This window comes from Trichosurus vulpecula, chromosome 5, assembly GCF_011100635.1.
Source record: "Trichosurus vulpecula isolate mTriVul1 chromosome 5, mTriVul1.pri, whole genome shotgun sequence".
Lineage (NCBI taxonomy): Eukaryota > Metazoa > Chordata > Mammalia > Diprotodontia > Phalangeridae > Trichosurus > Trichosurus vulpecula.
This window is the reverse complement of record NC_050577.1, coordinates 156,934,632-156,962,258: the sequence shown is the minus strand read 5'-3', so window position 1 is coordinate 156,962,258 and position 27,627 is coordinate 156,934,632. Positions and strand designations below refer to the sequence as shown.

The window sequence follows — 27,627 nt, the reverse complement described above, 5'->3', positions numbered from 1 at the left end:
TTTTGGCAATTAAAATTGGCACCAAAATTATTAACCATTTTACTGGTTATGAAAGAAATATATGTATACATAGACATATATACACATATACATACACACACATATACACGCACTAGATTGTGAACTTATCAGTGTAGGGTGTTCCCTGAGGAAGACTTCTACCATTACAAGTTGCCAATAATTTTGTAACCTATAGTCTTAGGCAGTTGTCTGGGTCACTGAGAGGGTAAATAACTTGCCTGTGGCCTCTTGTCCATTATGTATCATGACAGAATGTGAACCCAGGTCCGCCTGGTTGTGGGGCCAATTCTTTGCTTACTAATCTGTGCTCTCTCTGTTCATGAACTGCTTATACATTATCAGTCTTCTGAGCATCAATCTGATCTTTCAGTCTTAATTATTGTATCTTCCTCCATCTGTGATAGCATTCTTGGAGACATTGTACTAAGATATATAGTAAAATGTCTATTAATTTTCTATCTTTTACAGAACTAGATAGAACAGAAGATAAAACCAAAGGCCAAGTTGGAGGTTAAAAGGAAGTGTCAGTGGCTACCTTAGTGATCTTCTACCTTCTGTTTTGTCCAAGGGAAAACATTTCCTCCATAACAAAAATAACATGGGATTAAAATGAAAGACAAAATAAAGCTAAGCCATTAACCAGGAACTTTGTATAATGTAACTAAATACATTCCTTAGACATGTTAGTGCTTGAAAAAAAATCTTAACAATAGAGGAAACCATCTCTTCAAACATAGATCTTTTAACTTATGGCCAGAAACTCTTAGCTAAATAAAGTGCCAGTAAATAAGTCCACTCATACCCCAGGTAAAACGAAACTGCTATCAGTTCACTGTTAACCCATACATATAATGTTTAATCATAGATGTTTGATACAAGCTGATCAAAGGGAAGAATATAGTCTAACCATGTTGTTTAAATCAAATTTAAATCTTCCTCCTTTAAGTTTGGATTTGATATAAAGTCAGTGATCTAATTAGGTACGTGCCACTTCCTTCTAAATTTCATAGTCCTCCAGGAAATCTGAAATTTTAATTCCTGAAGCAAGTGAACCCTGTATAGTAAATGTAGCCCACCCTAAAGAAGAGAGCTCAGAAAATTCATTTTAGCAGCACGGAAGGTGATAAAATGTTCTCTCATCTGTATTCCTAGGTATAGGTTTGTTTTGTAATCAATGGCAATACATAAATTTAGTCCCTAAGGATTATATAAAGTAGAATCAGAAAAAAATAGTGTGCTGGCATGTTTGTGTGTATGTATGTGTGTGGAATAGAGAAGTGGGTAAGGATGGAGGAAAGATACTGATACACGAAAGCATTGTTAATAGCCATGATGGTACTAGGTGGGTCATCAAATGCCAAGGCAATCATGACCAAACTTAGAGTCTCACAAACTTTATTTAGGACTGCTCTATACATTAGACTACTTCCTCTTACTATGGCAAATGAAGGTCCCAGAGGTTGCTAACTACTTTTTCCCCTCATGGTTTGAGGCATGATCCTGAAATTTTGTGGGATTTTCTAATATTGTCACTTATGAGTTCCCATCTAGTGACCCCATTTATTATCAGCTGAACAATTAGCTTTTAGAAAGAGGTATTTTTAATTAGGTGTACAATTTAGTATGAAACCATTTTCATACCACCCCCCAAACTGCCTGGGACATACTCTCCCATAATTACACAGGTCCATGGAGACAGTGGGCATAAGCTTAGGGGTCACATATGGGAAAATGTTAACGCTGGGCTGATTCTACTTTATATAATCCTTAGGCACTAAATTTATGCTTCTGGTTACTGGAAATTCTTTTCTCACTTCATGAAATCATCATGAAATTCCCCATAGGTATACCTTTCTGCTGTGCTGGGAAACTAGATGGCCCTGTAGAAAAGCTACCCTCACTTGATGTATCTTCCTTTCCTCAGTGGTTTTCTTAACTCCCGATGTAGACACTACTATCAGCCACTGATGCTATTCCAGTTTACCTATGCCAAACTTCCCAACATTTTGAAGTTCACAAGGTTGTTTTCTTAGTCAATGGAGGGAGGGGAGAAGAGAGAAGAGAACTCATTACCCCCACTCGTACTTCCTTAACTATCTCTACACTGGCTTGCTGCATTAATCTCCTGTAGGAATTGGCTTGCTGTAGCATACACAGGCCCAGAGGTGTGGATGACTCTTTTTACCCAATGCCAATACATTCCTCTTGTGTTTTAATGTTTTAACTCAGTGAACAAAGTACTTCACTCCTCCAAAACTTATTAAGGATTTGGTCACACCAAGCTTACAGGTGATTGATTGATTCAATATACTGCCTAGGACTTGTTCTCAACTAATTTACACTTGATTAATTGACTGACTAAATAGATGTATCTAGGCCTTCTATAATTACATTAATGTAGATTCCATATCCTCCTTACACTTAACACTTGTGAAAGGACACAAAAAGGAGGGAGACAGGAAGGATAGGAGGAAAACGTGGGAGAGATTTGCACCTGCTTAGTAGTGAGAAGGCAGAGCTAAAATTGTTAAGAGGAACCAGGGCAAAAATATACCTTCCTTCCTTTGCAAGACTAATATTTCAATGATACCTTCTTTCGCACAGAATCAAATTACTTGTGGAAGGTCAATCGGCTTTTTTTTCTGGTAGACAACATATTATCTAAGCTTTCTGCACACCTTTAAGAGTTATGTCTTCTCACCCCATTGGAAACTCTAACCAACATCCTAGCTTGAACGATGTAAATCCTTTAGGGAATACCAATATGATTTCCCTTGCCTGTAAGTGGGCATCAATTTTGCATTTCTCCAATTACTTTTAATCTCCAGTAAAGTTCTTGGTGCCTCTGCACAAAGGATTCTTAACATAGCACCCATAAACTTAATTTTTTTTTCTTTCATTAACTTCATTTCAATTTAGTTGGCTCTCGTGGCAATCCTCTGTGTTATATTTTGGGTAATTTAAAAACATTACTCTGAGAAGGGATGTGTAGCTTTCATATGACTGCCAAAGACCTCAGTGTCTATAACAAAAATAATTAAGAACCCTTATTTATATTGTTTCTCTATCCTTTTTTAATGAAGGGGTTAAAATGGGGGGGGGTCTGAATCTGTTTTTCATATGTCATGATTAATTGTCAGGTTTAGTCATTTTCTTAAATTGTTTAAAAATGAATAAAATAATTTTAAAATGACATCATAATGAAAGTTCCTAGGCATTCTGGGTTGAATATGATAAATCTGATATGTCCCCAGTGGTTAAGGAGTATATGAGGACATCTTGGACTTTCTTCCATGCTCTAGGACACTGAAGAAGATAGGTTACATGTTGTTGTGTATGTTGCTATGCCTCATCTGAAAGGATTATCTCTTGGGAACTCTCATAGAATTTCACCCTCTTTTATTACAGAGACAAAAGCAAGACACTGTTTGGACATGGAAGGAGAGTAGTTTACTTCACTTGTATATCATCATTATGTACTTTATAAAGAAATATTCTGTGAACATAATTTGTGTTAGTAAGATTTTGTTTTCAATTTATTCTTATTTCTTCCTTATTTCTAGGACAGATAGTCAGTAAACATTTATTAACTGCTTACCATGTACAAGGCACTGTGCTAAGACCTGGAGATACAAAAAAAAGGCAAAAATGGTTCTTCCCCTCAAGAAGCTCACAATTTAATGGAGGAGATAAAATATGTTCAAAGAAGCTATATACAGGATAAATAGGAAATAGCTAAAAGATAGAAGGTACTAGAAAGGCTTTCTGTAGAAGATGAGATTTTAATTGGGACTTAAAGGAAGCCAGGGAAAGCAGTAGGTAGAGATGAGGAAGGAGAGCATTCCAGACAGGGGAGATAGCCAGAAAAAAATGCCAGGAACTGAAACATAGAGTCACTTCTTAATGGAATAGCAAGGAGGCCAGTGTCAGTAGATTCAACCTAGTATATAGTGAAGTGTAAGAAGACTGGGAAGAACTTTGGACACCAAACAGAAGCTTTATATTTGTTCCTGGAGGCCATAAGAAGCCACTGGAGTTTATTGGGTAAAAAGGTAAACATGGTCTGACTGGTTTTAGGAAAATCACTTTAGTGGTTGAATGAAAGATGGATTGAACTGGGGATAGACTTGAGGCAGGTAGACACATCAATATGCCATGCAGTAGTCTAGGCATGAGTTAATGAGGTCCTTCACTAGAGTGGTGGTTGAATGGCTGTTGTCCTTTGTAGCTGAAGAGGACCAAAATGACATCACTATGTGGGGGTCAAGTGCAGTCTGTCTGACTGTGGCTAATCAACTCTACCACAGGTCAGGCACAAATAGTTCATATGAATATTTGGAATGGAGATGTCTCTAAATGGGTACATCTTGTACTTCTTTTGAGCTAGTGCAATTCCACTTTGCTTATAGAGCCTGTGCTTGTAAGACTTTTCCTGACCTCTGGGTGAGTTCTTACCTTGTGTGAGTTCTCCATAAAATAGTCTTTTAGGCAAACATACATTTGGCATTTGAACTGTGTTGCCAGCCATAGGAGTTATGCTCTCTGAAGTAGAATTTGAATGCAGGGCAGTTTGGCTCAAGAAAGGACCTCAGCGTCTGGTATCTTATCCTGTCAGATGATCTTCAGAATCATCCTACGACAATTGAAATGGAAGCAATTCAGTTTCTTGGCATGGCACAGGTATACTGTCCGGGTTTCACAGGCATATGCAAATGAGATCAGCACAATGGCTCTGTAGACCTTCAGTTTTGTAGTAAGTCTAATACCTCTTATCTCTCACACATTCCTTTGGAGTATCTCAAACACATCTAGCTCTGGCAACGTGTATGTCAGCCTCATCATCTACATGCATATCCCTGGAAAGTATATAATCAAGGTAAGTGAACTTATAAAATGGCATGGTAATGTCTTTTGATCTGTGCATAAATTGTATTTAAGTGAGACAGTTGTGCAAAGTTGTAGGCTTCACTTTCTCTTCCAGTCATTAGGGTCCAGTGGCAAGACAAAGTCAAAATGACTGGTGATGGCTCAGGATGCAGTGGGTGACCATGGTGTCTTTGATGTCTAACCAAGTGTAACAAAATTGTTGCTAGCAGCTACTGTGGGGGTATAAGTCCAATGACACCAGGACACAGGAGAGCTGCTAGCATGGGTTCTTTGCTCTGCTTTCCTAAGGAAAGCAATTTTAAGGGGTTAATGATCTTACTTTAATTAAACATACATATATCATTCACTTAGTTCAGGGGGAAAAAGTCAGCACCTTAACTTCAGAAAAAAACACAAACAGAAGTTACAAGCAGAAATTATATAAACAGAGCAAAATAACACAAATCAACAGACAGGCTTCTAGCCATCTGACCAAAACATTGCATGCGTAGTTGCCAGAAAGAGAAGCACCAACATCTGGGTTTTTCAAAGCTGGGGCTGGGTGGGGGGTGCTCCTTAACAGCTACCTAGAGTCTCGTCTGGTCAAATCACATGACACTCTTCCAGTGAGTGAGCCCCAAGCAAAATGCTAACCCCAGAGTATATATATACTTCTTCAGGGTCAGAGGGCATCACAACCATGCGACTCAAACCCATGTGACCTAAGCCTTCCTGTGACTTAAGCAAGTCATCAAAGACTCCTGATTCAATCAAAGTCTCTTGATCGAAAGAAAGGCAAAACTCAAAGGCACTTGATTGCCTTAGTGCTGAGAAGCACTCTAAAACAAAAGACAAGAAAGGTCCCGCTTTACTTGCCATTCCACTAAGCTGTGAGCACTCCATAGCATCTGCTTCCATTGCCTTCATTGCCTGTTGGAACAAATTGTTCACATCTGCCAGTTCCACTTGGGAAGTCATCACATGCTTGGAGTAGATAAGCCCCTCTAACTCACTAAAGGCTTTAAGACCTGTTGTCTACCTTTAACCTTGTTTAGCCCATCTGTGAAAGTGGTTTTACCAGGGTGTGGCCACTGCACATGCTATGGCTTCTTAGAGCCACAGGTGAGAGTTGGGTGGCAGGTGGACACCAAAGGCAGAAAACAGCCCTGAAAAGGGCTCTGTAGCCCTCACACCAGAGGTACTAGTCTTCCCTTAGCATCCTGTATACCCCAGAGTGGCAGCCATATCAGAAAAGAGAAGAGGATGTATTTGGGAGATAGGTGGCAAAGGTGACACCTTCAGGCCTGGCAACGGATTGGATATGGGGGTTAAGAGATAGTGAAGAGTTGAAGATGATACCTAGGTTGTGAGTCTGAAGCACAGGGAGGATGCTGTTGCCCTCTATAACAAAAGGGAAGTTGGTGGTGTGGGGTGGGGATGGGGAAAAGATATTGAGTTCCGTTGTGGACATGTTGAGTTTAAGAGTCTGCTTGAGATGTCTGAAAGGCAGTTGGAAATGTGAGACTAGACATCAGCAGAGAAGTTGGGGTAGGATAGAAAGATTTGAGAATTGTTATCATAGAGATGGCAATTGAATCCATGGATGCCAATGAGATTACCAAGTGAAGTAGTATAGAGGGAGGAGAGAAGAGGGACCAGGATGAACCCTGTGGGACACATACATGACCTGAATAAGGAAGCTAGGTAGCACAATGGATGGAGTACTTGGCCTAGAGCAGGGGTGGCGAACCTAGGGCTTAGGTCCTCAAGGCCACACATGGCCTTCTAGGTTCTTGAATGTGCCCTTTTGACTGAGTCCAAGTTTTATAGAACAAATCTTTTCTTAAGGGGATTTGTTTTATGAAGTTTGGATTCAGTCAAATGGCTGCACTTGAGGACCTATAGGGCCACATGATTCCCCACCCCTGGCCTAGAGTTAGGCAAATCTGATTTAAATTCAGCCTCAGATATTTATTAGCTGTGTCATCCTGAACAAGTAATTAAACCTCTGTCTGCCTCAGTTTCTTCAAATGTAAAATAGGGCCTAGGGTTGTTGGGACAATCAAATGAGATAATATTTGCAAAGTACTGAGCAAACTGCAAAGAGTTGGTGCTTAATAAAAGCTTCTTCCTTTATCCTTCCATTTTTAACCTTTTGTTTCATAGATAATTTTATATTTTCGAAGTATTGTGTAGAACTCCTTTTTTAAAAAATAATTACACTCTTTTTTTATCTTTTGATTTGAACTTGAATTACATCTGGGATATCCCTGTGTGAGCGAGTCACTTCACTGCCATCTCTCTCCATTCCTTCTCTGTAAAGGAAGATACCAGACTAGTAGCTTTCTGGCTCCCTTTCAGCTCTAGATCTATGAACCTATGATCTTAAGTACCTAATTAAGGTTTCCTGTGCTTTCTTGTAGACTAGAGGAAATATCATAAAGTAGTGTAATTTATCTTCTGGGGGGAAAAAGAACACAAAATCTTACCCTGGTGTCTTGGTTTATGCTGTGGAAGCTTAACGGAAACTAAGTCCTCTTATAAATGAATATAGAAGTATGCCTTGTAAAAATTAAAGAAGTGTGTTTAGTCACATATACTGGCTTTCCTATGAATAAGGTCCAAAAGCATTTGGCAAGTGCCTGTAGCCTAAAACTTTATAGTCTTCTACTCTATATGAGCTCCATATGCTGGAAGTGCACTGAACAGCTTTATTTAGAAGGAAGCTCGATCCAATACAGAAGAAAACAATAAAATTCAGCTTTATCACAGGGAGCTAATAGACTCGATTCATTCGTCATGGAATTACTATTGTCCACACAGGGGCATGAGCATTAAACTCAACTGCATTTTGTTGGGACTTGGAGTATGATCAGTCTCGTTCTTTGGAAAAGTTTTTTTACTAACATTATTTTTGAAGAATGGACAGTATTTTCAGCGTTTTCATAAATATAAAGGAAAGCATATGTTCTTCACAGATTAAGTATACAAAGTAAATAAAGTACAAAGCACCATTTCAAAAAGGTTAAATGATAATATGTTTTAAGTGCTTTCACCATCACCTCCAATTCTCTCTTCTTGGTAACTTTTGCCAAATTTTTCTTATTGTAGAAGTGAGAAATGATGGAAATGTCTGTTAGAGTCTGGGGTCTTTGGTAAAGGGGGCACATCTATGTGTCCAAGGTAGGAGGGGCATGCACCTGCCTGCAGCAGCCATTTAGGCTCTACGTGTATTTAGGAAGTTTCAGGATATCTGGAGGCACTGGAGGTATGATATATAAGGAGCTCGGAACTTTGGTGGTTAAGGAAGACAATGGGCAAATGAGAGCCTGTGTGAAAAGTAGGGCTGAGTTCTAGTGCCCTTCCCATAAAGCAATACTTTAGTAAGGAACCATGATGAGAAAGGTCCCTCAGAACGGGTAAGTAAATGGAAACCTTCTGATGTACCTATGGTGTCTGTAAAGGAGAAGAATGTGCCCCAGTGCACCTGGGGAACCAAAGCAGTCTAAATGTGAGCCAGGAATTCCTCACGAGTTCATTAATTCCCTTTCTTATGACTTGATAGGCTAGGGTCTGAGGAAAGGTTAAGGACTCTTCCCTCTCCACCTCCCCCACCTCTTGTTGCCATTTTATTTTGGCACCAGAAAGCATACACCTACTTCATTCCCCCCCCCCATTTATTTACTTTTTAGAAATGTTATTTATTTTAACATTGTTTTAAAAATAAAATTTGAGTTCTAAATTTGCTGTCACCTTCTAGTCCCTCCCCCACCTGTTAAGAAAGCAATATATCAATTATACATGTGAAATCACGCAAAACAAATTTCCATATTAGCCTGTAACAACAATGCTGCTTGCAGCTGCTGTGGAGGTGTAAGACCAATAACACCAGCACACAGGAGGGCTGCTAGCACAGGTTCTTTGATCTGTTTTTCTAAGGAGAGCAACTTTAAGGGGTTAACAATCTTACTTTAATTAAACATGTATATATCATTCACTTAGTCCAGGGGGGAGAGTCAGCACTCTGAGCTTCAGAGCAAATACAAACAGAAATTACAAACAGAGAAAATAACACAAATCAACAGATAGGCTTCTGCCTGACCATAGCAATACATACATAGGTACCAGAGAGAGAAGCACCAACATCTGGGTTTTAAAAGCTGGGGGGGGGGAGCTCCTTAACAGCTACCCAGAGTCTCATCTGGCCATGTCACAGGAACACTCTTCCAATGAGTGAGCCTCAAGCAAAATGCTACTCTCAGAGTACATATATACTTCTTCAGGGTCAGAGGGTATCACAACTATGTGACTCAAACTCATGTGACTTGGGCTTTCTTGTGACTTAAGCAGGTCATCAAAGACTCTTGATTCAGTCAAAGACTTTTGAATCAAACAAAGGCAAGACTCAGAGGCACTTGATTGCCTTAGTGCTGAGAAGCACTCCAAAACAAAAAAAAAACCAGCAAAAAGTCCCAACCTGCTTGCCATTACATAGCTAGGTTGCAGAAAAGAAAAGGTAAGAAAAAAAAGAAAGTAAAAAAATTACTTCAATTTGCATTGAGAGTTCAACAGTGCTCTCTCTGGAGATACTGTATTTCACCACATAATCATCCCAGATTTTTTGCCATTTTTTTTACAAGAACATGGAGTGCAACCATTATGTAAAGCTTTAAAAAAACTGAATAGGTATTACTTAAAAATCATTTATTACTAAATTGTCTTTGGTGCAAAATTAGGATCCATGGAATACTCACAAATATATGTTAAAACAAAATACTGACAATACACATGCATTGAGAATTCAAATCTCCTGACTCACAATGTGTGAAAGATGAATGTATAGCCATATGCTGCTGGTGAATACACTGCTGCTCTGTTTAGCTTTTAAGTAGCATGATGAACAGCATTATACCATGCAACTATTATGCAAGAAAAAGTTATAAACCAATTTTTGGACTGAAAAACAACAACAACAAACCCCTCCAGGGTATGACAATTACTCAATGAAATCCTTAGATCACATTTTTCATCATGGGTCCTTTGAAATTGTCTTGGATCATTGTATTGATGAGAATAGCTAAGTCTTTCACAGTTGATCATTGTTAAAATATTGTCACTATCGTGTACCATGCTCCAGTTCTGCTCACTTTACTTTGCATGAGTTCATATATGTCTCCCAGGTTTTTCTGAAACCATCTTGCTTACCATTTCTTATAGTACAATAGCATTCCATCACAATTGTATACAACAACTTGTTCAGCCATTCCCCAATTGATTGGTATCCCTTCAATGTCCAATTCTTAGCCACTACAAAATGAGCTGCTATAACTATTTTGTATATATAGATCTTCCCCCTTTTCCTTTGGTCTCTTTAAGATACAGACCTAGTAGTGGTATTGCTGAGTCAAAAGGTATGCACAGTTTTATAGCTCTTTGGGTGTAGTTCCGAATTATTTTCCAGAAGAGTTGGACGAATTCACAATTCACCAACAGTACAATGGTGTGCCTATTTCTCCACATCCCCTCAAGCATTTGTCATATTCTTTTTCTGTCATGTTAGCCAATCTGATAGGTATAAGGTGGTACCTCAGAGTTATTTTAATTTGCATTTCTCTAATCAGTAGTGATTTAAAGCATTTTTTAGTATGACTGTTGATAGCTTTAATTTCTTCTTCTGAAAACTGCCCGTTCATATCCTTTGACCGTTTATCATGTGGGGAATGGCTCTAATTTATAAATTTGACTTAGTTCTTTATGTAGTTGAGAAATAAGACCTTTATCAGCAAAACTTGCTATAAAAATGTTCCCCCATTTATATTAGTTGAGGTTCTTTTTTTAAAAAAAATATTGGTTTTTGTAATTAGTGAAAATCTACGTTCTCAATCTATCACCTTATGTCCATTGAAAAAAGAAAGAAAAGCAAAAACTTTTGCAACCATTATGTATACACAAGCAAAGCAAATCCACACATTGGCCTTTCATTGTTGCTCCTTATAGGTTTTGTGCTGCCCCTACTTCCCCTCTTTTTCCTGGATCCTTTAATATCCAGCTCTGGCTTTCCCTCAATGCGATATACTATCTCTGGTATTTTAAAAATAATTTATTATAGAGCACTACTGGAGAAACATAGCAGAGGAAAGGGGGTTACAATAACAGATAAAAGAGATAAAATGTTCAGGTAACATGGTAGTGATATTGGCCCTGCTGGGGTAGCTAGGTGGTGCAGTGGAAAGAATGCTGGGACTGGAGTCAGGAAGATTCATCTCCCTGAGTTCAAATCTGGCCCCAGTCACTAGCTCTATGATCCTGGGCAAGTCACTAGACTCTGTTTTCCTCAGTTTCCTCATCTATAAAAATAAGGTGGAGAAGGAAATGGCAAACCACTCTGGTATCTTTGCCAATGAAGAGTCAACATAACTGAAAAAATGACTCAACCACAACAAAAATTGGTTCCTAAGCATCAACTACAAAATAATTAAGCCTTGCTCTTTCTTAACTTCCTCTTCTCTCTTGAATGAAAATTTTCTGGTAGATCTCATCCTGAATAGTAGCTAAATTTTAGCTGGTAGACATCCTTGGCAAGGATAGGCAGTGTCACCATCTTCCAGAATCTGTTCCCCCAAAACCTCATCTTCATATAATATGTGAGCAAAAGGTTTGAGATAGGTACTTTTTTTTCTTAAAGTCTCCCTTTCTCAGACTTTTTCACTGGATTCTTTGCCCTAGACCACCTTGTCATAGATTTGGTGGGGTTCTCCCCATCCTCCGCTATTTCTTAGCTCAAACATAAGAAGAACTTTATCTCTTCTGCTTATGGCAAATCTTCACTAAATCCCTTGTCATTCTTCCTGAAGCAATTAATTTCCTTTGGATTTTGAAATGTCTTCATCTCCCTATTGCCATAAAAGGACATTGCTTGTGGCTTAGTGTCATGAACTTTGGCCTCCATAATCCCTCTCTCTGATGCTATTCTCCTCATAAAGTTCCCAGCATGGGTTTTCCTTCAAGACTTGGCTGCTCAGGTTCTCTGAATGAACCCGTGGATAGCCCTCTTTGCTCTACTCTCCTTGATTAAGTTTAATGGATGGAAATACTTTAGAGGCAACCACTGGCCCCATTTCCTTTATTCCACATTGCTTCTCTTTCTTCCTAGGACACTGAGTCATGGCTTAGGCCTTTTCCTAGGAACTAGCTTTATTTATGAATTCCACATTTCACAAATATGAAAAACAGTATTTGGCAACTTCACTACACTACATCTATATATTTCTGCCCTTTTGAGCTTCCCTCCCCTCAAAAAGATAACAAAGAATGGGGCAATATCATGGCATCATGGTACTTAACAAACATAACAGTTGCCATTGTCATTCTACTTTCATTCTACTTTTCAGCCAAGAGGAAGTATGGAGCTCAGGCCTACATAGCATTAAAAAAAAACCTCAAAGAGCTTTATTGATTTTGGACAGCATAGACTTCAAGTTTGAACAATTTTTAGCAAAATCCCAATTAGACAATATCACTATATGAAGTAAGAAATGTAGAATTCAGAGTTACCCAGGTAATTCATCCATGACCAAAATTCTTACCTCAGTTTTCTGGATATTTGAAATAAAACTTTTTTCATGAGGTGATTGCTAAATTTTCCATTTCTATATGTTGCTAGGTTGGCCTTTAGAAAGTATTGAGGTCATCATGTGAAAAATTGATACACAATGTGTGAGGCAGCATAGAGTAGTAGAAAGAACACTGAATAAACCATTAAAATACCCATCCATGTTCTGGTCATGACTGCCACTTTCTCACTGTGTGACTTTTGTCAAAACTTCCCTTCCTTATCCATGAAATGGGGGTGGGGGTGGGATTTCTTGGACCAGATTTTCTCAGAAGTTACCTCCAGATCTAACATTCTTTGTTTTCCTATTTGCTTTTATCTAAAGTTTTTGGTTAACTTAGGCAAAAACATGCATTTTGCCATAATACTTTAGCTCAAACTGTAGAAATTTACTCATAAGCTTTTTTAGATCCATCAACGTTGTGTATCATATTGCCATTTGACTATGATGAATGGGAATTTGTTACTGACGTGGAAAGAGTTAAAACAAACACAAAACTACTAAAATTAGAATTAATTGTAAAGTTTAAAATGTCAGTAGATTAGAGGAGTAAAATAGTGCCTTGTACATTTACCTTATAATAATATCCACTGATGAAAGATATCATGACAAGGCAGAGTACTGTCACTGTCATTTATTTTGGACAATGAAACAAGTTAAGCAATTAAGATTATGAATCAAATCAAATTAACTGGATACAGCTGTATGACCCTGAATGCATGACCAAATGGCAGATGGTAACTTCTACTTTTTCAATGGTCACTTCCTTCAAAGTGAGGTGAATGCCTGATGACATACAAACTTGGATTTCGGTACATCATTAGTCATTTATTTCAACACTTTTTCATGTTTGTCATGGAGAACTATTTAGTTGATCAGTAGAAATGATTTTTCCACACTTTTTAAAAGTATGTTCATGAGTTAAAAAGAAAAAAAAGGAAAGCTCTCTTAACATGATAAAAACAGAAGATTGTATCAAAATGTCCTCCTATGCAAGATAAAATCCTTTTTAAGAATGATTTTTGGAGTGCACTCATGTACAGTTGTCTGATGCATGTGCAGAGAACCCTACTACATGTGCAATTGAACTTTAAGGAAAAATGCTCTTCTGGCAACAGTTTGTTTAAAAAGGTACAATTTCAATTAACATGACCTTTTTCACATATAACAAATCATCTTTAGCAATGTAGTTGCATTAATGTCCTATTCTGATGCCTCTTCCAGAAATGGAGGTGGCCCTAAGTTATGAAAATAAAAAAGTAAATTCTAGAGGGTCCTACCAACTTGGAAAAGCTTTGAGTACATGCCTAGCCACAGAATCTATGCTTGCCATTCAAGAAGCTTTGTTCAGAAAGGATCATCACCAGAATGTTAACCACACAATGAGTAATTTTTGGGGTCACTGTATCTCAAAGACTGTCTACTAAACCATTAAAGGGATTGCAATATAAAGTAACGGAAGAAGTGCCCATAATGATAAAATTCATAGATCTTTGAAGGATCTACGTTTGAAGATCTTTGTTTCATGGTAATGTTCTAAGGCCAGATTTGAACTCAGATTTTCCTTACTCAAGGCTCAGTGCTCTATCTACTGCACTAACTAGCCGACTCTAAGATCTGTATTTAAAAAAAATAACTTTGGCAGCCATGTGGAAGATGGATTGGAATGAAGAGAGATTTGAGATCTGAGAGAGAGATTTATGTTTGCAAAAATAATAATTTTATAAGATTAAGAATTAGAGGTGGAAAGTATCTGAGATACCACCTAGTTCTGCCTCCTTATTTTACAGATTAAAAACTAAGGCACAGAAGGGTGAAATGCCTACCACCTTGCCCAAGGTGACATGGGGGCAGAACTGAGATTCAAACCTAGGTCCTCTGACTCCAAATTTAGTTTTTTTCCTATTGTAACACACTGCCTGCTAAAATCTTAAGAGTCCTTAAGGCCACAGAAAGTTAAAATCAGAAATCTAAGAAACTTGAGCATTCATTTTATTTCCTAGTGAAGGAATGGAGTTTTATTTAGAATTTCTCCTAGATTTTAGAATCAATGGAACTTTCAGACCATCTTTTAATATAAGGCTCTGAAGTCCAGTGGAAATGCATCTGTGGTTTTGTATCAAGACTTATTTAGAAACATGATTTGGATAGGAGGGCCTAATAATTTGAACAAAAGGGGCTTAATGATTTTAGAGGAGTAAAATAGGCAGCTATTTAGTCTTGGCTCCATCACTGGTTAAATGTTTATTTAGGCATCTAGCACACACAATAGACCAATGAGCAAAATCCATTTTAAAGTAGATACAATCTTATTGTTAAAAATTTTATCTATAAAATATAGATTATCAAATTACTTTGCATTTAAATAGCAAACAAGCAAGTTATTGGGAAGCATAAAGAAGGATACACGGACAGATTAATCAAAAAGCATTTATTAAGCACTTAACTATGCCTGTTTCTAAATGTTAGTGACATAAAGAAAAGTAAAAAATAGTCCCAAGGAGCTTACATTCTAATGAGGGATACAACTCGTAAATAACTGAGTACATACATGATAAATAAGGAGGAGATGGAAGTCAATCTTAGAGGGCAAGGCATTAGAAGCTGAGATGACCAGGATAGGCCTTCTACAGAGTGTGGAATTTAATATGATTTTGAAGGAAGCCAGAGAAACTAAGGAATGGAGGAGAGGGCATTTCAGTCTCAGGGAACAGCCAATACAATTGCAGAGATATCAAAGGCAGTGTTATGCTGGAGGACTAGTAAGTAGGCTAGTGTATATGGTTTATTGAGTTTTGGGAGGAAAGTAAAAGTATAAAAAGACTGGTAAAGTAGGAAAAGGTCAGGTTAAAAAGAATTTTAAATGCCGGACGCAGGAATTTATATTTCATCCTGGAGATAATAAGGTTGGAGTTTGTTGAGACCTAACAATAATAACAGCATATATATACATATATATGTGTGTGTGTGTATGCATATATGTATACATTTATTTATATACACACATACACATGTATGTATATACATACATATATGTATGTATTTGCATATATACAGATACACATATACATACATAAACATATATATGTATGTGTGTACATATGTGTGTGTTATTTATATAGGGGCAGCTAGGTGGTGCAGTGGATAAAGTACCGGCCTTGCAGCCAGGAAGACTTATCTTCTTGAGCTTAAGTCTGGCCTCAGACACTTACTAGCTGTGTGACCCTGGACAAGTCATTTAACCCTGTTTGCCTCAGTTTCCTCATTAGTAAAATGAGCTGGAGAAGGAAATGACAAGTCACTCCAGATCTTTGCCAAGAAAACCCCAAATGGAGTCACGAAGAATCAGATACAACCAAAAACAACAATATCAAAACATTTACACTTTACAAATATGATCAGAGTTGATCCCCACGACAACCCTGGGAGGTAGATGCTATATTACTCCCATCATATTGATGAGGAAACTGAGGCAAACAGGTTAATTGAATTGCCTAACATCACACAACTGGTTTCTAAAGCCAAATTTGAACTCAGATTTTCCTGACTCAAGACTCAGTGCTCTAACCACTGCACTGGCTAGCTAATTCCAAAATCTGTATTTAAAAATAATAATAATGACTTTGTTAGCCACGTGGAAGAGGGCTTGGAACAAAGAGAGATTTGAGGCAGAGAGACCAGCTGGAAGCCTCTAGCAGTATCAGAGAGCACTGTACAGTGAGGAAGGCCTGAACTAAGGTGGTACTTCTGTGAGTGGAGAGAAAAAAGGAAAGGATCCTAAAAGAATGTTATGAAGGTAGGATATTTGTCAGTAGATTGAATTGAACAAGCAGTGGTGTCCAATATTAAGACAAATTCAACTGGATAAATATTACTTTCTCCCCTGTTTTCCCATTTCCATAATCTACATTAGTATAGTTTGGGTCCCAGACCCCAGGAGTGGAATAGGTCTGAGGAATCCTCTGAAATCTAGAACAGCCTCAGAAAATTTGGCCTAGTCCAATGTTATCCCTAGATAGGAGAGCTAAATACCAACCGAGAGTAAGACAATATAACTAAAAGAGCCAGGCCTGTCATTAAATACATATTTAAATATTTACCATGGGTACAGGCTTTAGGGAGGAGATTAGACTTCTCATCCCTCCTATTTCACAAGGATGTTGTTAGGATCAACTGAAATAACAGACGTAAAAGTTATTTGGAGTGAACACGTATAAATCCAAAGTATTGTTATCATTAATCCCTACAGAAAGATTTTTCTCTACATATACTTCCTTCTTTTTAAAAATTCAAACTTTCACATTTCCTTTGATTAGAATTCCCTAAGAGCAACAAATATATATTTCTTATGAACAGAAGGCATAGTTATATATGTCCATAATTTACAGATATACAGATATATACATACAAATAAACACGTATATATTTTGTGCGTGCATACACACACATACTGGAAGGGTGAGTTGTTGATGTTGTGTAGATGAAAGCGATGATGTAGATTGGAAAGCTGCCCTTTACAAATTATTTCCATTGTTGCCATCCAGTCATTTCAGTCATGTCCGACTCTTCGTGACCCCATTTGGGGTTTTCTTGGCAAAGGTACTGGAGTGGTTTATCATTTCCTTCTCTAGCTCATTTTACAGATAAGGAAATGGAGGCAAACAGGGTTAAGTGACTTGCCCAGGGACATACATCTAGTAAATGTTTGAGACTGGATTTGAACTCAGGTATATGAGTCTTCCTCTATTTACTCACCTAGAGCTGCCCCCTTACACATTATATCTGGAATCATAAACTCTCATTACCAATGCTCATTAGAGAGTTATGTAGAGATGCTAAGAGGTTAAGTTATTTGACTATAGACATATTGCCGGTATTGGGGGGAAGAACTTGAACTCTGGTCTTTCTAATTCTAAAGTCAGCTTTGATCTAATATACTATGCGGTCATTTTTGGCAGGCTCATAATTGTGCCTAAATTATGTTGTGATTTCACTATACACACCTACCCTACATGTATACATAATATACATGTGTATATACACATGTCCATATACACATGCATAAAATCATGTGTATGTTAATATGTAAGTGTGTTGTATATATGTATGTGTATGTATTTGTTGTACAACCTGCCTTTATTTACATGGGACTGTAGCTACCACCTTGTTACAGGGGCAAGATTTTGTTTCTGAAGAATGTTAGAAACTATATTTCTGAGCACATTACCAGATCCTTCCTAGAGTGACCCCGTCTTTACTGTGTTGAAGTAGATTATTAACTTCTTAAAATCACACACAGCTTCACTTTTCCATTTGTAATCCTAACACCTCACGTAATGTCTAGCACGTAATAGATAATAATCGAAATACTTGTTGGTTGTTTGGTTGTTCCCCCTGCTTCTTTATCAGAGCTAAAGTCCAGAGCCACTGACTATACCTTGGTGGTATTATTTCCATATGACTTTGTTTTGGGTAGAGGTATCATTTCCAGATGAGCCGAGAAGGAATTTGGGTGATTTAATGACTGAACCATATTGTCACCAGCTCAGTCTATTAAACCCTTGTGATTGCAGTGCCCTGCTTAGTTTAAAAGGGAGTGACAAATGAGTGGTTGATCTGTTGTGTACCATGGAACAATTGGCACTGTCAGTATTTATTCTCATCTCTTGGTCTTCCTTTGTCCAGACATGCCCAATTCTTACATCGTAAAGTATAATGTAGAGTCATACAATGCTTTATCCTCTACCAGAAATTTCCAGTAATCGGAATTGTTTTGCTTCATTAAAATTTTAAAAAAAGTACAGCTTGATCTCCTGCCCTTAAAATAATCATCTTGTTGGATTATTTCATAAAGTTTCAGGTCAACTTTTCCTTTTTATTTTTGGAAATGCAGCTTTGTTTCTTACATTGCCTTAGAAAATGTCAATAAACAAGTTTGACCAAAACTTATGGTGTGTTATGCTGCCATCTCCTGGTAAAAGTGGGAATCGTTCAGTCATAGACATTGGAAAACCTAATTTAGAATTTTTTGCCACTGTCCGGGTGGGTACCAGACCCCTTTAGAAGGTAATTGGATATTTTTACCTATGACCTATTTTGTTATAATCTGTATTTTGTGCATGTTTCCTGAGGAAGACAACAAGAGTAGGCCTTTTCACTTGTAAACTTAAATTAACACCATGGTCTTAAATCATGGGGATGTTTTATTTGTTTTGAAGTTCACCTCTTACCAAAAAAAAAAAATGATAATGGCTATATAGTCTAATACAAAAATTTTTAACTTAACATGCACAAGTCCATGGATAAATTTCTGAGGGTGGGTAGATTTCATGGGGGAGGACCCTAAATCTTTGGTTTCCCTTGTAATCCTATGTATTTTCTACATTTAACAACATCATTCTTAGAAGTCCATAGGACTCTCTCAAGCCTGCCAAAGAGGCTCATGACTAAATAGATTGATTGATCATTTAAGAACCCCTGATCTAATTGGATACACTGAGTTAGAATGTAAATTTAATAAATTATGCTTTCTATCTCAAATTATATTCTTATTTACAATTTTAAAAAAAATATTCCATGAGGGCACAAGCTTTGGCAGATTCTGCCATTTTGGAAAAGTTTTGAGTACGGTCTCACAGATTATCGGTTGCCTGAGGCCCAGCTCAGCCAGATATGGAAAGGCTTATCACAAGTAGGTTGGCCACGAGGTGATGAATTCTCTGGCAGTGGAAACCATGAAACATGGAAAAATACAAAGCTATTCTCAGTTCTCTATGGCTCATAATTAACAAATTAAAGAGGCTAAAGGTTATATATAAAATTGACTATTATTAATATCTGAGGCATGATGTGAACTTGGGTCTTCCTTGCACTTGTATCTCTCAATTCATTCTTAGTATATACTTTGGTGGATTTTGTTAATTCACTCATCCATTTGTTTGTTCTTTCATCCATCTATGCATCCATTCATCTATCAATTCATTCAGAACCTACATTTGAATACCTTCATTTTGCCCAATGTTGTTCCATTGTTTCTGTTTTTCCATCCATTTATGAGAATGGGATTTATCCATTATTGCCGCTTGGATTTTGCTATATTTATAGATAATTAGTTTTCTATATCATTCTATAGAAATATTTTGATTTTGAGGGTTTTTTAGCCCATCACTTAGCTACAATTGTTTAAATGATTTCAATTAGCATCTTTCCTGAATCCTTGGGATTTTCTTATGGTCATGTCATCAATAAATAGGAATATCTTTATCTCCTCTTTTACTATCTTTGTGTCCTTAATTTCTTTCTCCCGTATTTATTGAGAAAGCTTCTAGTATATCCCTATTGCATATGATGTTAGATTTTGGTTTTTGATGGATACTTTTTATGACAGTAAATACATTTCCTCTATGTCCACACTATTTAGAGCAATTATCATGAGTGATAATTGTACTTTTTCAAAGGCTTTATCTACATCTATTGAGATGATGTCATTTTTGATATTTTTGTTTTTAATATGTTTAATTATGTTTATTTCTTTCATCTGAACCATCCTTTTATCCCAGGCACAAAGCATAATGAATGATTTCTTGAATGATTTGGTAGTCTATTTGACAAAGTTTTATTTAAAAATTTTTGAATTATCCATTGATGACATTAGTCTATAATGCTTTGAATTTATCCTTCTCTGGCTTACATATTAGGATTATATTTGTCACATAAAATGAGTCTGGTAGAGTGCTTTCTCAATTTCTCAGTTTTTGAGAATAATTCCTATAGTGTTGGTACTAGTTGTTCTTTAAGTTTAATAGAATTCTGCTGTGACTCCACTGGGGCCAAGACTTCCCACCTCCCAATCCCCATCACTTTTGATGTTCTATTTTTATTCTGAGATTGGGTTATTTAAGATCTCTAACTCTCAATTAAATCTCCTACTCTTATCATATTACTATTTATGTCTTCTTAAAATTGAATTAATTTCCCCACTGCGAATTTAGATGTTATAGCATTTGAAGCACATAATAATGTTGATATTGTTTTGTTAGCTATGGTTCTTTCAGCATTCCTGTGGTTTTCTTGTTTAACTCTTTTGTTCTGAGTGCTTATTTTTGCTTTGTTTGATAGCATGATTGCAATTCTTGCATTTTTTTCCATCTGACACATGATGAATGTTGTTTCCCTTCTTGTTTTTTTTTTAATTTTATGTATTTTTAAAATTTTTGGTATTTTTCTTGTAAGCAACAGATTGTGTAGTGTTGTATACTTACCCATTCTTTTCACTTTTTGTCCATTGTATTGGCTTGTTTAGTTCATTCACACTTAAAGTTATAAGGGCCACATTTATATTTTTATTTATTTGTGTCTATTTTTTCCTGAATTAGGAATTTTTATTTCTCTGAAAAAGACAACCCATTGTTTCTTCAGTTATTTTTGCTAAATCTGTTTTAATGTAACCTTATTCCCACAGGTTCTCTTCCCTTTAACCTTATGTTCTACTCCTATTTATCACAACTTGCCCTAGTTTTGAATTTTTGCATAACCTTTTAACTCCTTTGTCTTTCTTCTTTTTACTTAGTTATCTAATTCTTTCCCTCTTTTTTCTTTCAGTTAAGTAGCCAAGTAAAATATCCCTTCCTCAGTATGTTTTGTTAGATTTTTTTTCATTTGTAAGGAGGGATGAGTGGCTATCATAGTGTGGCTCAAAGGGAGGTAGAATAGACATCTCTAGCCTCTTTTCTCCCCACATTCCTGAAAAGGAGACTCATTCTTGCCTGGAGGGGAAGCAGGAAAAGGCCACACTCATCTCCTCAGAAGGAGGAGGTACCAAACTGGAAGTATATCTATCTGCTCCATTAAATATTTTTAGTCTAGGCTATATATCAGACAATACAGAGTGAAGGAGCCCTTCCATTGGGAGTGAAGTAACTCAGCTCAACTAAGAGGAGGGTCCTGGATCTCACCCAAAGGGAAACTCCCCAAATTCTCCAGTGTAGCAAACTGGACTACCAGCTCCATTCATGTCTTCCTGGAGCTTTTTCCTCAGCAACTTGTGTGGCATTGGCTTCTTCCATTAAAGTGTTTAACAAAATATCAATATGTACTTTGAAATTCCCTGGTGTAAGTGAATTGAGGAGGAAGATTATTAGCCAGGTATTAAGAACCATGAGAAATATGAAGAATGTGCAAGGAACAGATAGATAATTTCCAGGAGAATTTGAATGGTATCATATATTTATCCAACCAAACTCAAAAGAGGAGAGGATATTAAGTCATAGTAGCAGAGGGAAAGTCTGAATGACAGTCAAGAGCAAGAAATAAGCGTATTTCTCCTCTTGGAACAGTGTGTCAGAGTAAGGTACTTTTTAGCTTTAATATTGTGTGATTTTGTAAAACATCTGATTAACTGACCAGTGATTTTCCCCTAATCACATTAACTCTGATCTCTTGGGTTCTTGGCCTTGCTTTCTTTTGGTTGCAGTGTGTGTATCATAGATCTCAATCTTTATGTTTCTGATTCAAGGCTTCTAGGCTGATCTTAATTCTTTAATCCTTCCTTTTTATCATTTTAGCTTTGGAATTATTGGTCATAGTACAAACTTCAGTTTAATCAGCCTAGTCATAGTGATTTGGCAAAAAGGTAACTAATTCCTTTCCTTAATAATTTCCTTATTATATTACCAACCAATAACCTGTTTCTACATCAGAAGTAAAATTATCTAACATTTAATGCCATATTCATCAAAGCTACTCAGGGGGAGTAGCTAAAAAAATTTCTGTAGGCAGAAATTAAGTATTTAAATGTGAAAATGTTTTATTTTTTCTAACTATGATAATAATAATGGCCAAAGCCTCATTTTATTAAAAAAGAAAGTTGACATACAAGAATAGAATACTTAGCAGCCATCCCCAATGGAGAAAAAACTTCAAGGTATGCTGTATTTCCAAGGCATCCAGCTATTAATGTTTAATAAATGTTCTCTTATTTTCAGGTTACTACATCTATATTATTGAGAATTTCACATTATTGGCGCCCTGATAATTGGATTTCCGCAGTGATAACTATAACAGGTGTCCTTTTTTTGATGTCTGTGTATGCTGTTGCATGGTGTCTCTTCAAAGAGTAAGATTTGAATTTTTACTTCTCTTTAAACATTTTAATTCCTGGTAAAGACAATAAAAAATGACTAAAAGAGACCATGAAAGAGAGTGTCTAAGCTAAGGACCAGAGAAATTATCAAATATCTCAAGTTTAAAAAAAAAAAACTTTTGCCTGAAATTTAGTTGATTTAAGAGCATTATGGCCAGCACATATCTGTCTAAGTAGAAAGAATATCTCTTTTCCACCTTACTTTGTCAATAGAGAACTGACTTGATATTGCTTAGTTCACAGAAGGAGGTATGGGGGAAAATAGTTGTATTACAGCAGTGAGGAATTTTCCCTTGAAACTTTACCAGACTATTCCAAGAACCATTCATTTAGCCCATTACCTGTAGCTTCCCACAAATGTATAAGTGTCAGACTCATTAGAAATATCACCAGGAACTAAGGAATGAGATTTTCTTATGTAAATAATTTTTTAAATTGGGACTTTGGGGTAGTAGTATCTCTAGCTCATATCTAGCAAAGAAATATTCATTCACTAGACCCAGATTATTATAATTAATAGAAAAGGTAGATTTTCAAAAGGGGTGAGGGAATTTGAGAAGGATAATTTATTTATAAACTAAAATACAAGTGACCCAATTACTAGAGTAGTAAATGAAAAAAAAAACCAACAACAGGATTACGATATTAGACAATCAGAAATATGGTGTATATCTTGGGTAGCTGTTTTTCAGTGAGTCATTTTGCAAAAGTTCTCATGATATCCCTGTGGACAAAACAAAAAGCCAATATAGTCAGATACATTCAGAATTAGTTAGATGATTGGATGTGACCCAGAGAGAGTTGATTGATGGATCAATGTGAACCTAAAGAGAGCTATATAGTGTTTCGCTGTAGGGTTTGAGAATTGGTTCTGTCTTCAAAATCTTTATCAATTTGACAGTTGAATACTCAGCAAATTTTAGATGATATGAAACTAGAAGGGCTAGTTCAAATTTATAAGTACACAATTGAAATCCAAAAAGATCAATACGCTAAAATAATGGGTAAAATCTATTAATGTCTATTAAATACATATAATCAGAATAAATGCAAATCTACACTTAATTTAAAAAATTAACAGGATACATAAAACATAGGTGAGAGCTCACTAGAAAGCTATTCATGTGAAATTTTTTTTCTTTTCTCTTATTAATAATTTGAATCAGTATTTCATAACATTACTCTTGCTTTGGTCTGACCATTCCTACTAGAATGTCTCATAGGCAGCTCTAATTCAGTAAGTCACAAAAGAAAACCATCTTTCCCCTCTAAGCCTAAATTTCTTCCTAAATTTCTTATTTCTTTCAAACGCATGGACATTTTTCTAATCAACCAGATTTGCAAGTTTAGAATCATAATTGACTGTTTATTCTCCATTATCCACCCCTTTATTCAACAAGTTGCCAAATATTCTTCATTTTCCCTTTACACTATTTCTTGCATCCATTCCTCCTTTCCTCTCATATAACCACTATCCAAATAATTCTCTCCTGAACTGTCGCAACAACCTCCTAATGTGTCTCCCTGCTTCAGGCCTTGTCCTTTTTAAATTCATCTGCCAAAAGAAGATTCCTATATTACAAATCTAATCATGCCACACAAACTCCAACTCAAATAACTTCAATAGCCTCTACCACCTGGCTCTTGCCTGTTCAGTTGTTTTTCAGTCATGTCTGCCTCTTTGTGACCCTATTTGGGGTTTTCTTGGCGAAGATATTAGAGTGGTTTGTCATTTCCCCTCTGTAGCTCATTTTACAGATGAGGAAACTGAGGCAAACAGGATCAAGTGACTTTCCCCAGGGCCACAAAGTTCAGTAGATGTCTGAGGCTGGATTTGAACTCAGGCCTATGTCCACTCTGCTCTCTATCTGCCCCGGCTCTTGGTACCTGCATGAAAAGGGGATACTGAGAAATGAGACAGGAACAATAGGTTTTGAAGAGCTTTAAAAACCAAGCTCAGGAGTTTGTATTTCAACCCACAGGCAATAGGGAGCCAAGGAAGATTCTTAAAGAGAAGAATAACATAGTAGACTTGAATTTCGGAAAGTTACTTCATCAACTGTGTAGAGGATGGTTTAGAAAGGAGTGTGTCACTGTAGACACAGCATAACATTTGTGCCTATTGATTAGTAAATATTTCCTCACTGTTAATGTTAACCATGTATACCTTGGGTGCCTGTATCTCTCATGTTAACTAACATATATTATTCCCTTAACATCAGTACTCCAGGCTGTTCAAGATTCTTTCCCAATTGTCACCAGCATCAAATGAGTCAACCAAGTATTACTACTAAGGAAATCATTGAGATGCCAAGGTAGAAGAAAAGTTCATATTTGTTTGATAATCTCAACTATCTTTAAGCTTTTAACAACTATTTCAATATATTTTAAAGGTGAGGACATGGTTAACATTCCTTTTCTCTTTACTAGGTATGTATTATTTTTAATTAAAATGATCATAATTCAATTTTATAACTTTTGCAAAAAAAATTGGCATAATTTTAGAATTAATTTTTCCTGCTTAGCAACTATAACATAGACTTTTGCACAGGGCATATCTCATTTACCTGGGAGCATGTATTGGAGGTTCCTAGCCCCTAAACCTCATTCTTCACTGTATAATGAAGGCTCATTGAAGGTTTAAATATTACAATTCTTCCTAAAGAAAAATTACTGTCCTTCGATGTTGCATTACAGGAAAGATATCTGAACTTCAGACCTTTGGCCAGAACTTATTTGTTCTTGCTTCTGATTAGGTTTGGTCCCTTTGCCATTAAGATCGACATTTAATTAAAAAATAATAATAAACTCATAGAGATGCCCCCTATTCTATAACCTAAGAAAACAGTTTGGAGGCTGGTCTGTCTCTCACTCTCTTTTTACTATAACTGTAAGTTCAAGTCAGAGAACTCTTGAAAAGTCAACTCCCTCTGCCAATGCAGATCAGCATTTATACTGCAGCTTAGGTGAGAACATTGCCTTTGTCAGGAGTGAAACTTGGACTCAACTCCCTGACTTGGAATGATCTTTCCTACCATATGTGTTTCTGTATGTCTGTGGTGTGTGTGTGTGTGTGTGTGTGTGTAAAAGAGAGAGAGAGAGAGACGGTGGAATGTACAGAAGGGAAAAGAGAGACAGAGAGACATAGAAATAAAAGAGAGAGAGGGAGAGAGAGAGATAGAGGGAGAGAGACAGAGAGACAGAGAGAGAGAGATGAGAGGGAGGAGAATATGAACTTGGATTCAGTTTTCATCTCTGACAATTATTAGGTATGAAATCATATCTAATCTGAGCAAATCACTTAACTGCTATACATTGTGTCATTTTATATTGGTAGGAAGAGGTGTCATACCAAGAGCTATAAATGCAGATAAAAATACAGATCCTATATTTAGTGAGTGTGTGTCCTGTTGGTGCCTGACTCTGTGCTGACTAATGACTTGTGACACAAAAAATGTTCATATGTCATTTTTCCCCAACAATATACAGTTTGATCATAATCGGGGATAAAATATCAGAAAAAATGCCCAGGTATAGATTCTCAGTATTTCTTTGATGGTACTATTTAGGACTACGGACTCATTTAACAGTCAACAAAAGTCAAATTTGAAGCCAACACTACTGCCTGGAAATGAAAATGTAAGTATAAAGAGGAAAGTTAAATCAGTTTTATTAAACCAAGCACCTCTGAACCTTCAAGCTTGAAGGAGAGTAAAATGCATCTGTCAATAATAGTTAAGAGTAGAAATAATGAAACTCATAAACAAAAAAGAAGGCAAGCATGATACAAAACTGAGGTAAAAGAGGAATAGAAATTGAAAAAGACAAACATTAAAATCCCTTAAAAATGACTGACAGCTAGAAACCAGGAGTAAGGAAATTATACTACTTAAATGAAGAAGAATAATGAAATTTTATAATTCTAATGGATTAAATATTTTATTGTAGAAAATCCATACTTACTTTGCTTTTGTTTCTTCGAAATGTTCAAAACCACGAGATAAATTATACCTATTTAGGGATTCTTGTAAGACATCATGAAGGCTGAGGGGTATGAAATGACAACTGGCTAAGAGATTCATTAAGTGTAAAATGACCAATCACTCTTGACCTTTCAGGGAACCAAAGTTTAAATGACAGAAGCTACTATCATATATACTGTCATAGATAGATACACGTGCCTATGTATATGTATATACTATGTGTGTTTGTATATGTATATATCAACAATGGGATTATATACATACACACATGATAAGAGTTAGCTTAGAGTGCTATAATTTTATAATTAATATAAAATATTCCAACCTTCTAATTTTACCATTGAGAAAATTGAGGCCCATAGAAGTGAGGTAACTGATCAAGTTTTCTAGAGCAAATTGGTAGAACCAGGACAAGGAGCCAGGTCTCTTGATTTCCAGTCTACAGGTGGCTCAAATGATTACTCAGGTTGATTAGTTATTGTGATTCTAGGTTATTTTAGTGATTCTAAAATAGTGTGATGAACAAAAAAGTTAAAATTCCACTTTAGTAATAGAAAAAGCATTGACTATGTCAACATCTAGGAATATGAAGACACATTTGGAACAGAATAGTAATTGTATTTTTTTTTCATTTTCTTATAGGCAGCCTCAGTTTATGATGGACGTGCAATTGATCCTGGTAGGAAGCAGATGAGTTAAAAAACCACACATATTCTTAATGTTTATAGCTTTAAAAAAAATCTGTGGATAAAGAGGTAGTCTTAAATGTTAATTAAGATAAGGTTATCAATGATATTGACTTCATGAATTGTTTTTTTAAACAAAATGAATTGAATCCTTTCATCTAATTTTGCACCATTCCTGAGATTATTTCAAGGGTCAAAAGCGCTAAATCTGATCATCTTCAAATTCTTAGTCCCCTTGAGATTTCTGCAGCATTTGACACTATTGATAAGCCTCTCTTTCTGGTTATTCTCTCCTTCTTTGACTTTTATGATTTTAC

General features: G+C 36.4%; 1 protein-coding gene across 1 annotated transcript in view; it reads left to right on the top strand.

The window, feature by feature from the left end:
* Positions 1-27,323, top strand: part of LOC118851098 (cadherin-related family member 3-like) — a 132,098-nt gene extending 104,775 nt beyond the window's left edge. The window contains exons 19-22 of the mRNA XM_036760650.1: positions 22,484-22,614; positions 24,864-24,956; positions 26,211-26,280; positions 27,267-27,323. Of these exons, the coding sequence (XP_036616545.1) occupies positions 22,484-22,614; positions 24,864-24,956; positions 26,211-26,280; positions 27,267-27,323 (351 nt within the window). The remainder of the gene's footprint in view (positions 1-22,483; positions 22,615-24,863; positions 24,957-26,210; positions 26,281-27,266) is intronic.
* The last annotated feature ends 304 nt before the right edge of the window (positions 27,324-27,627 follow it).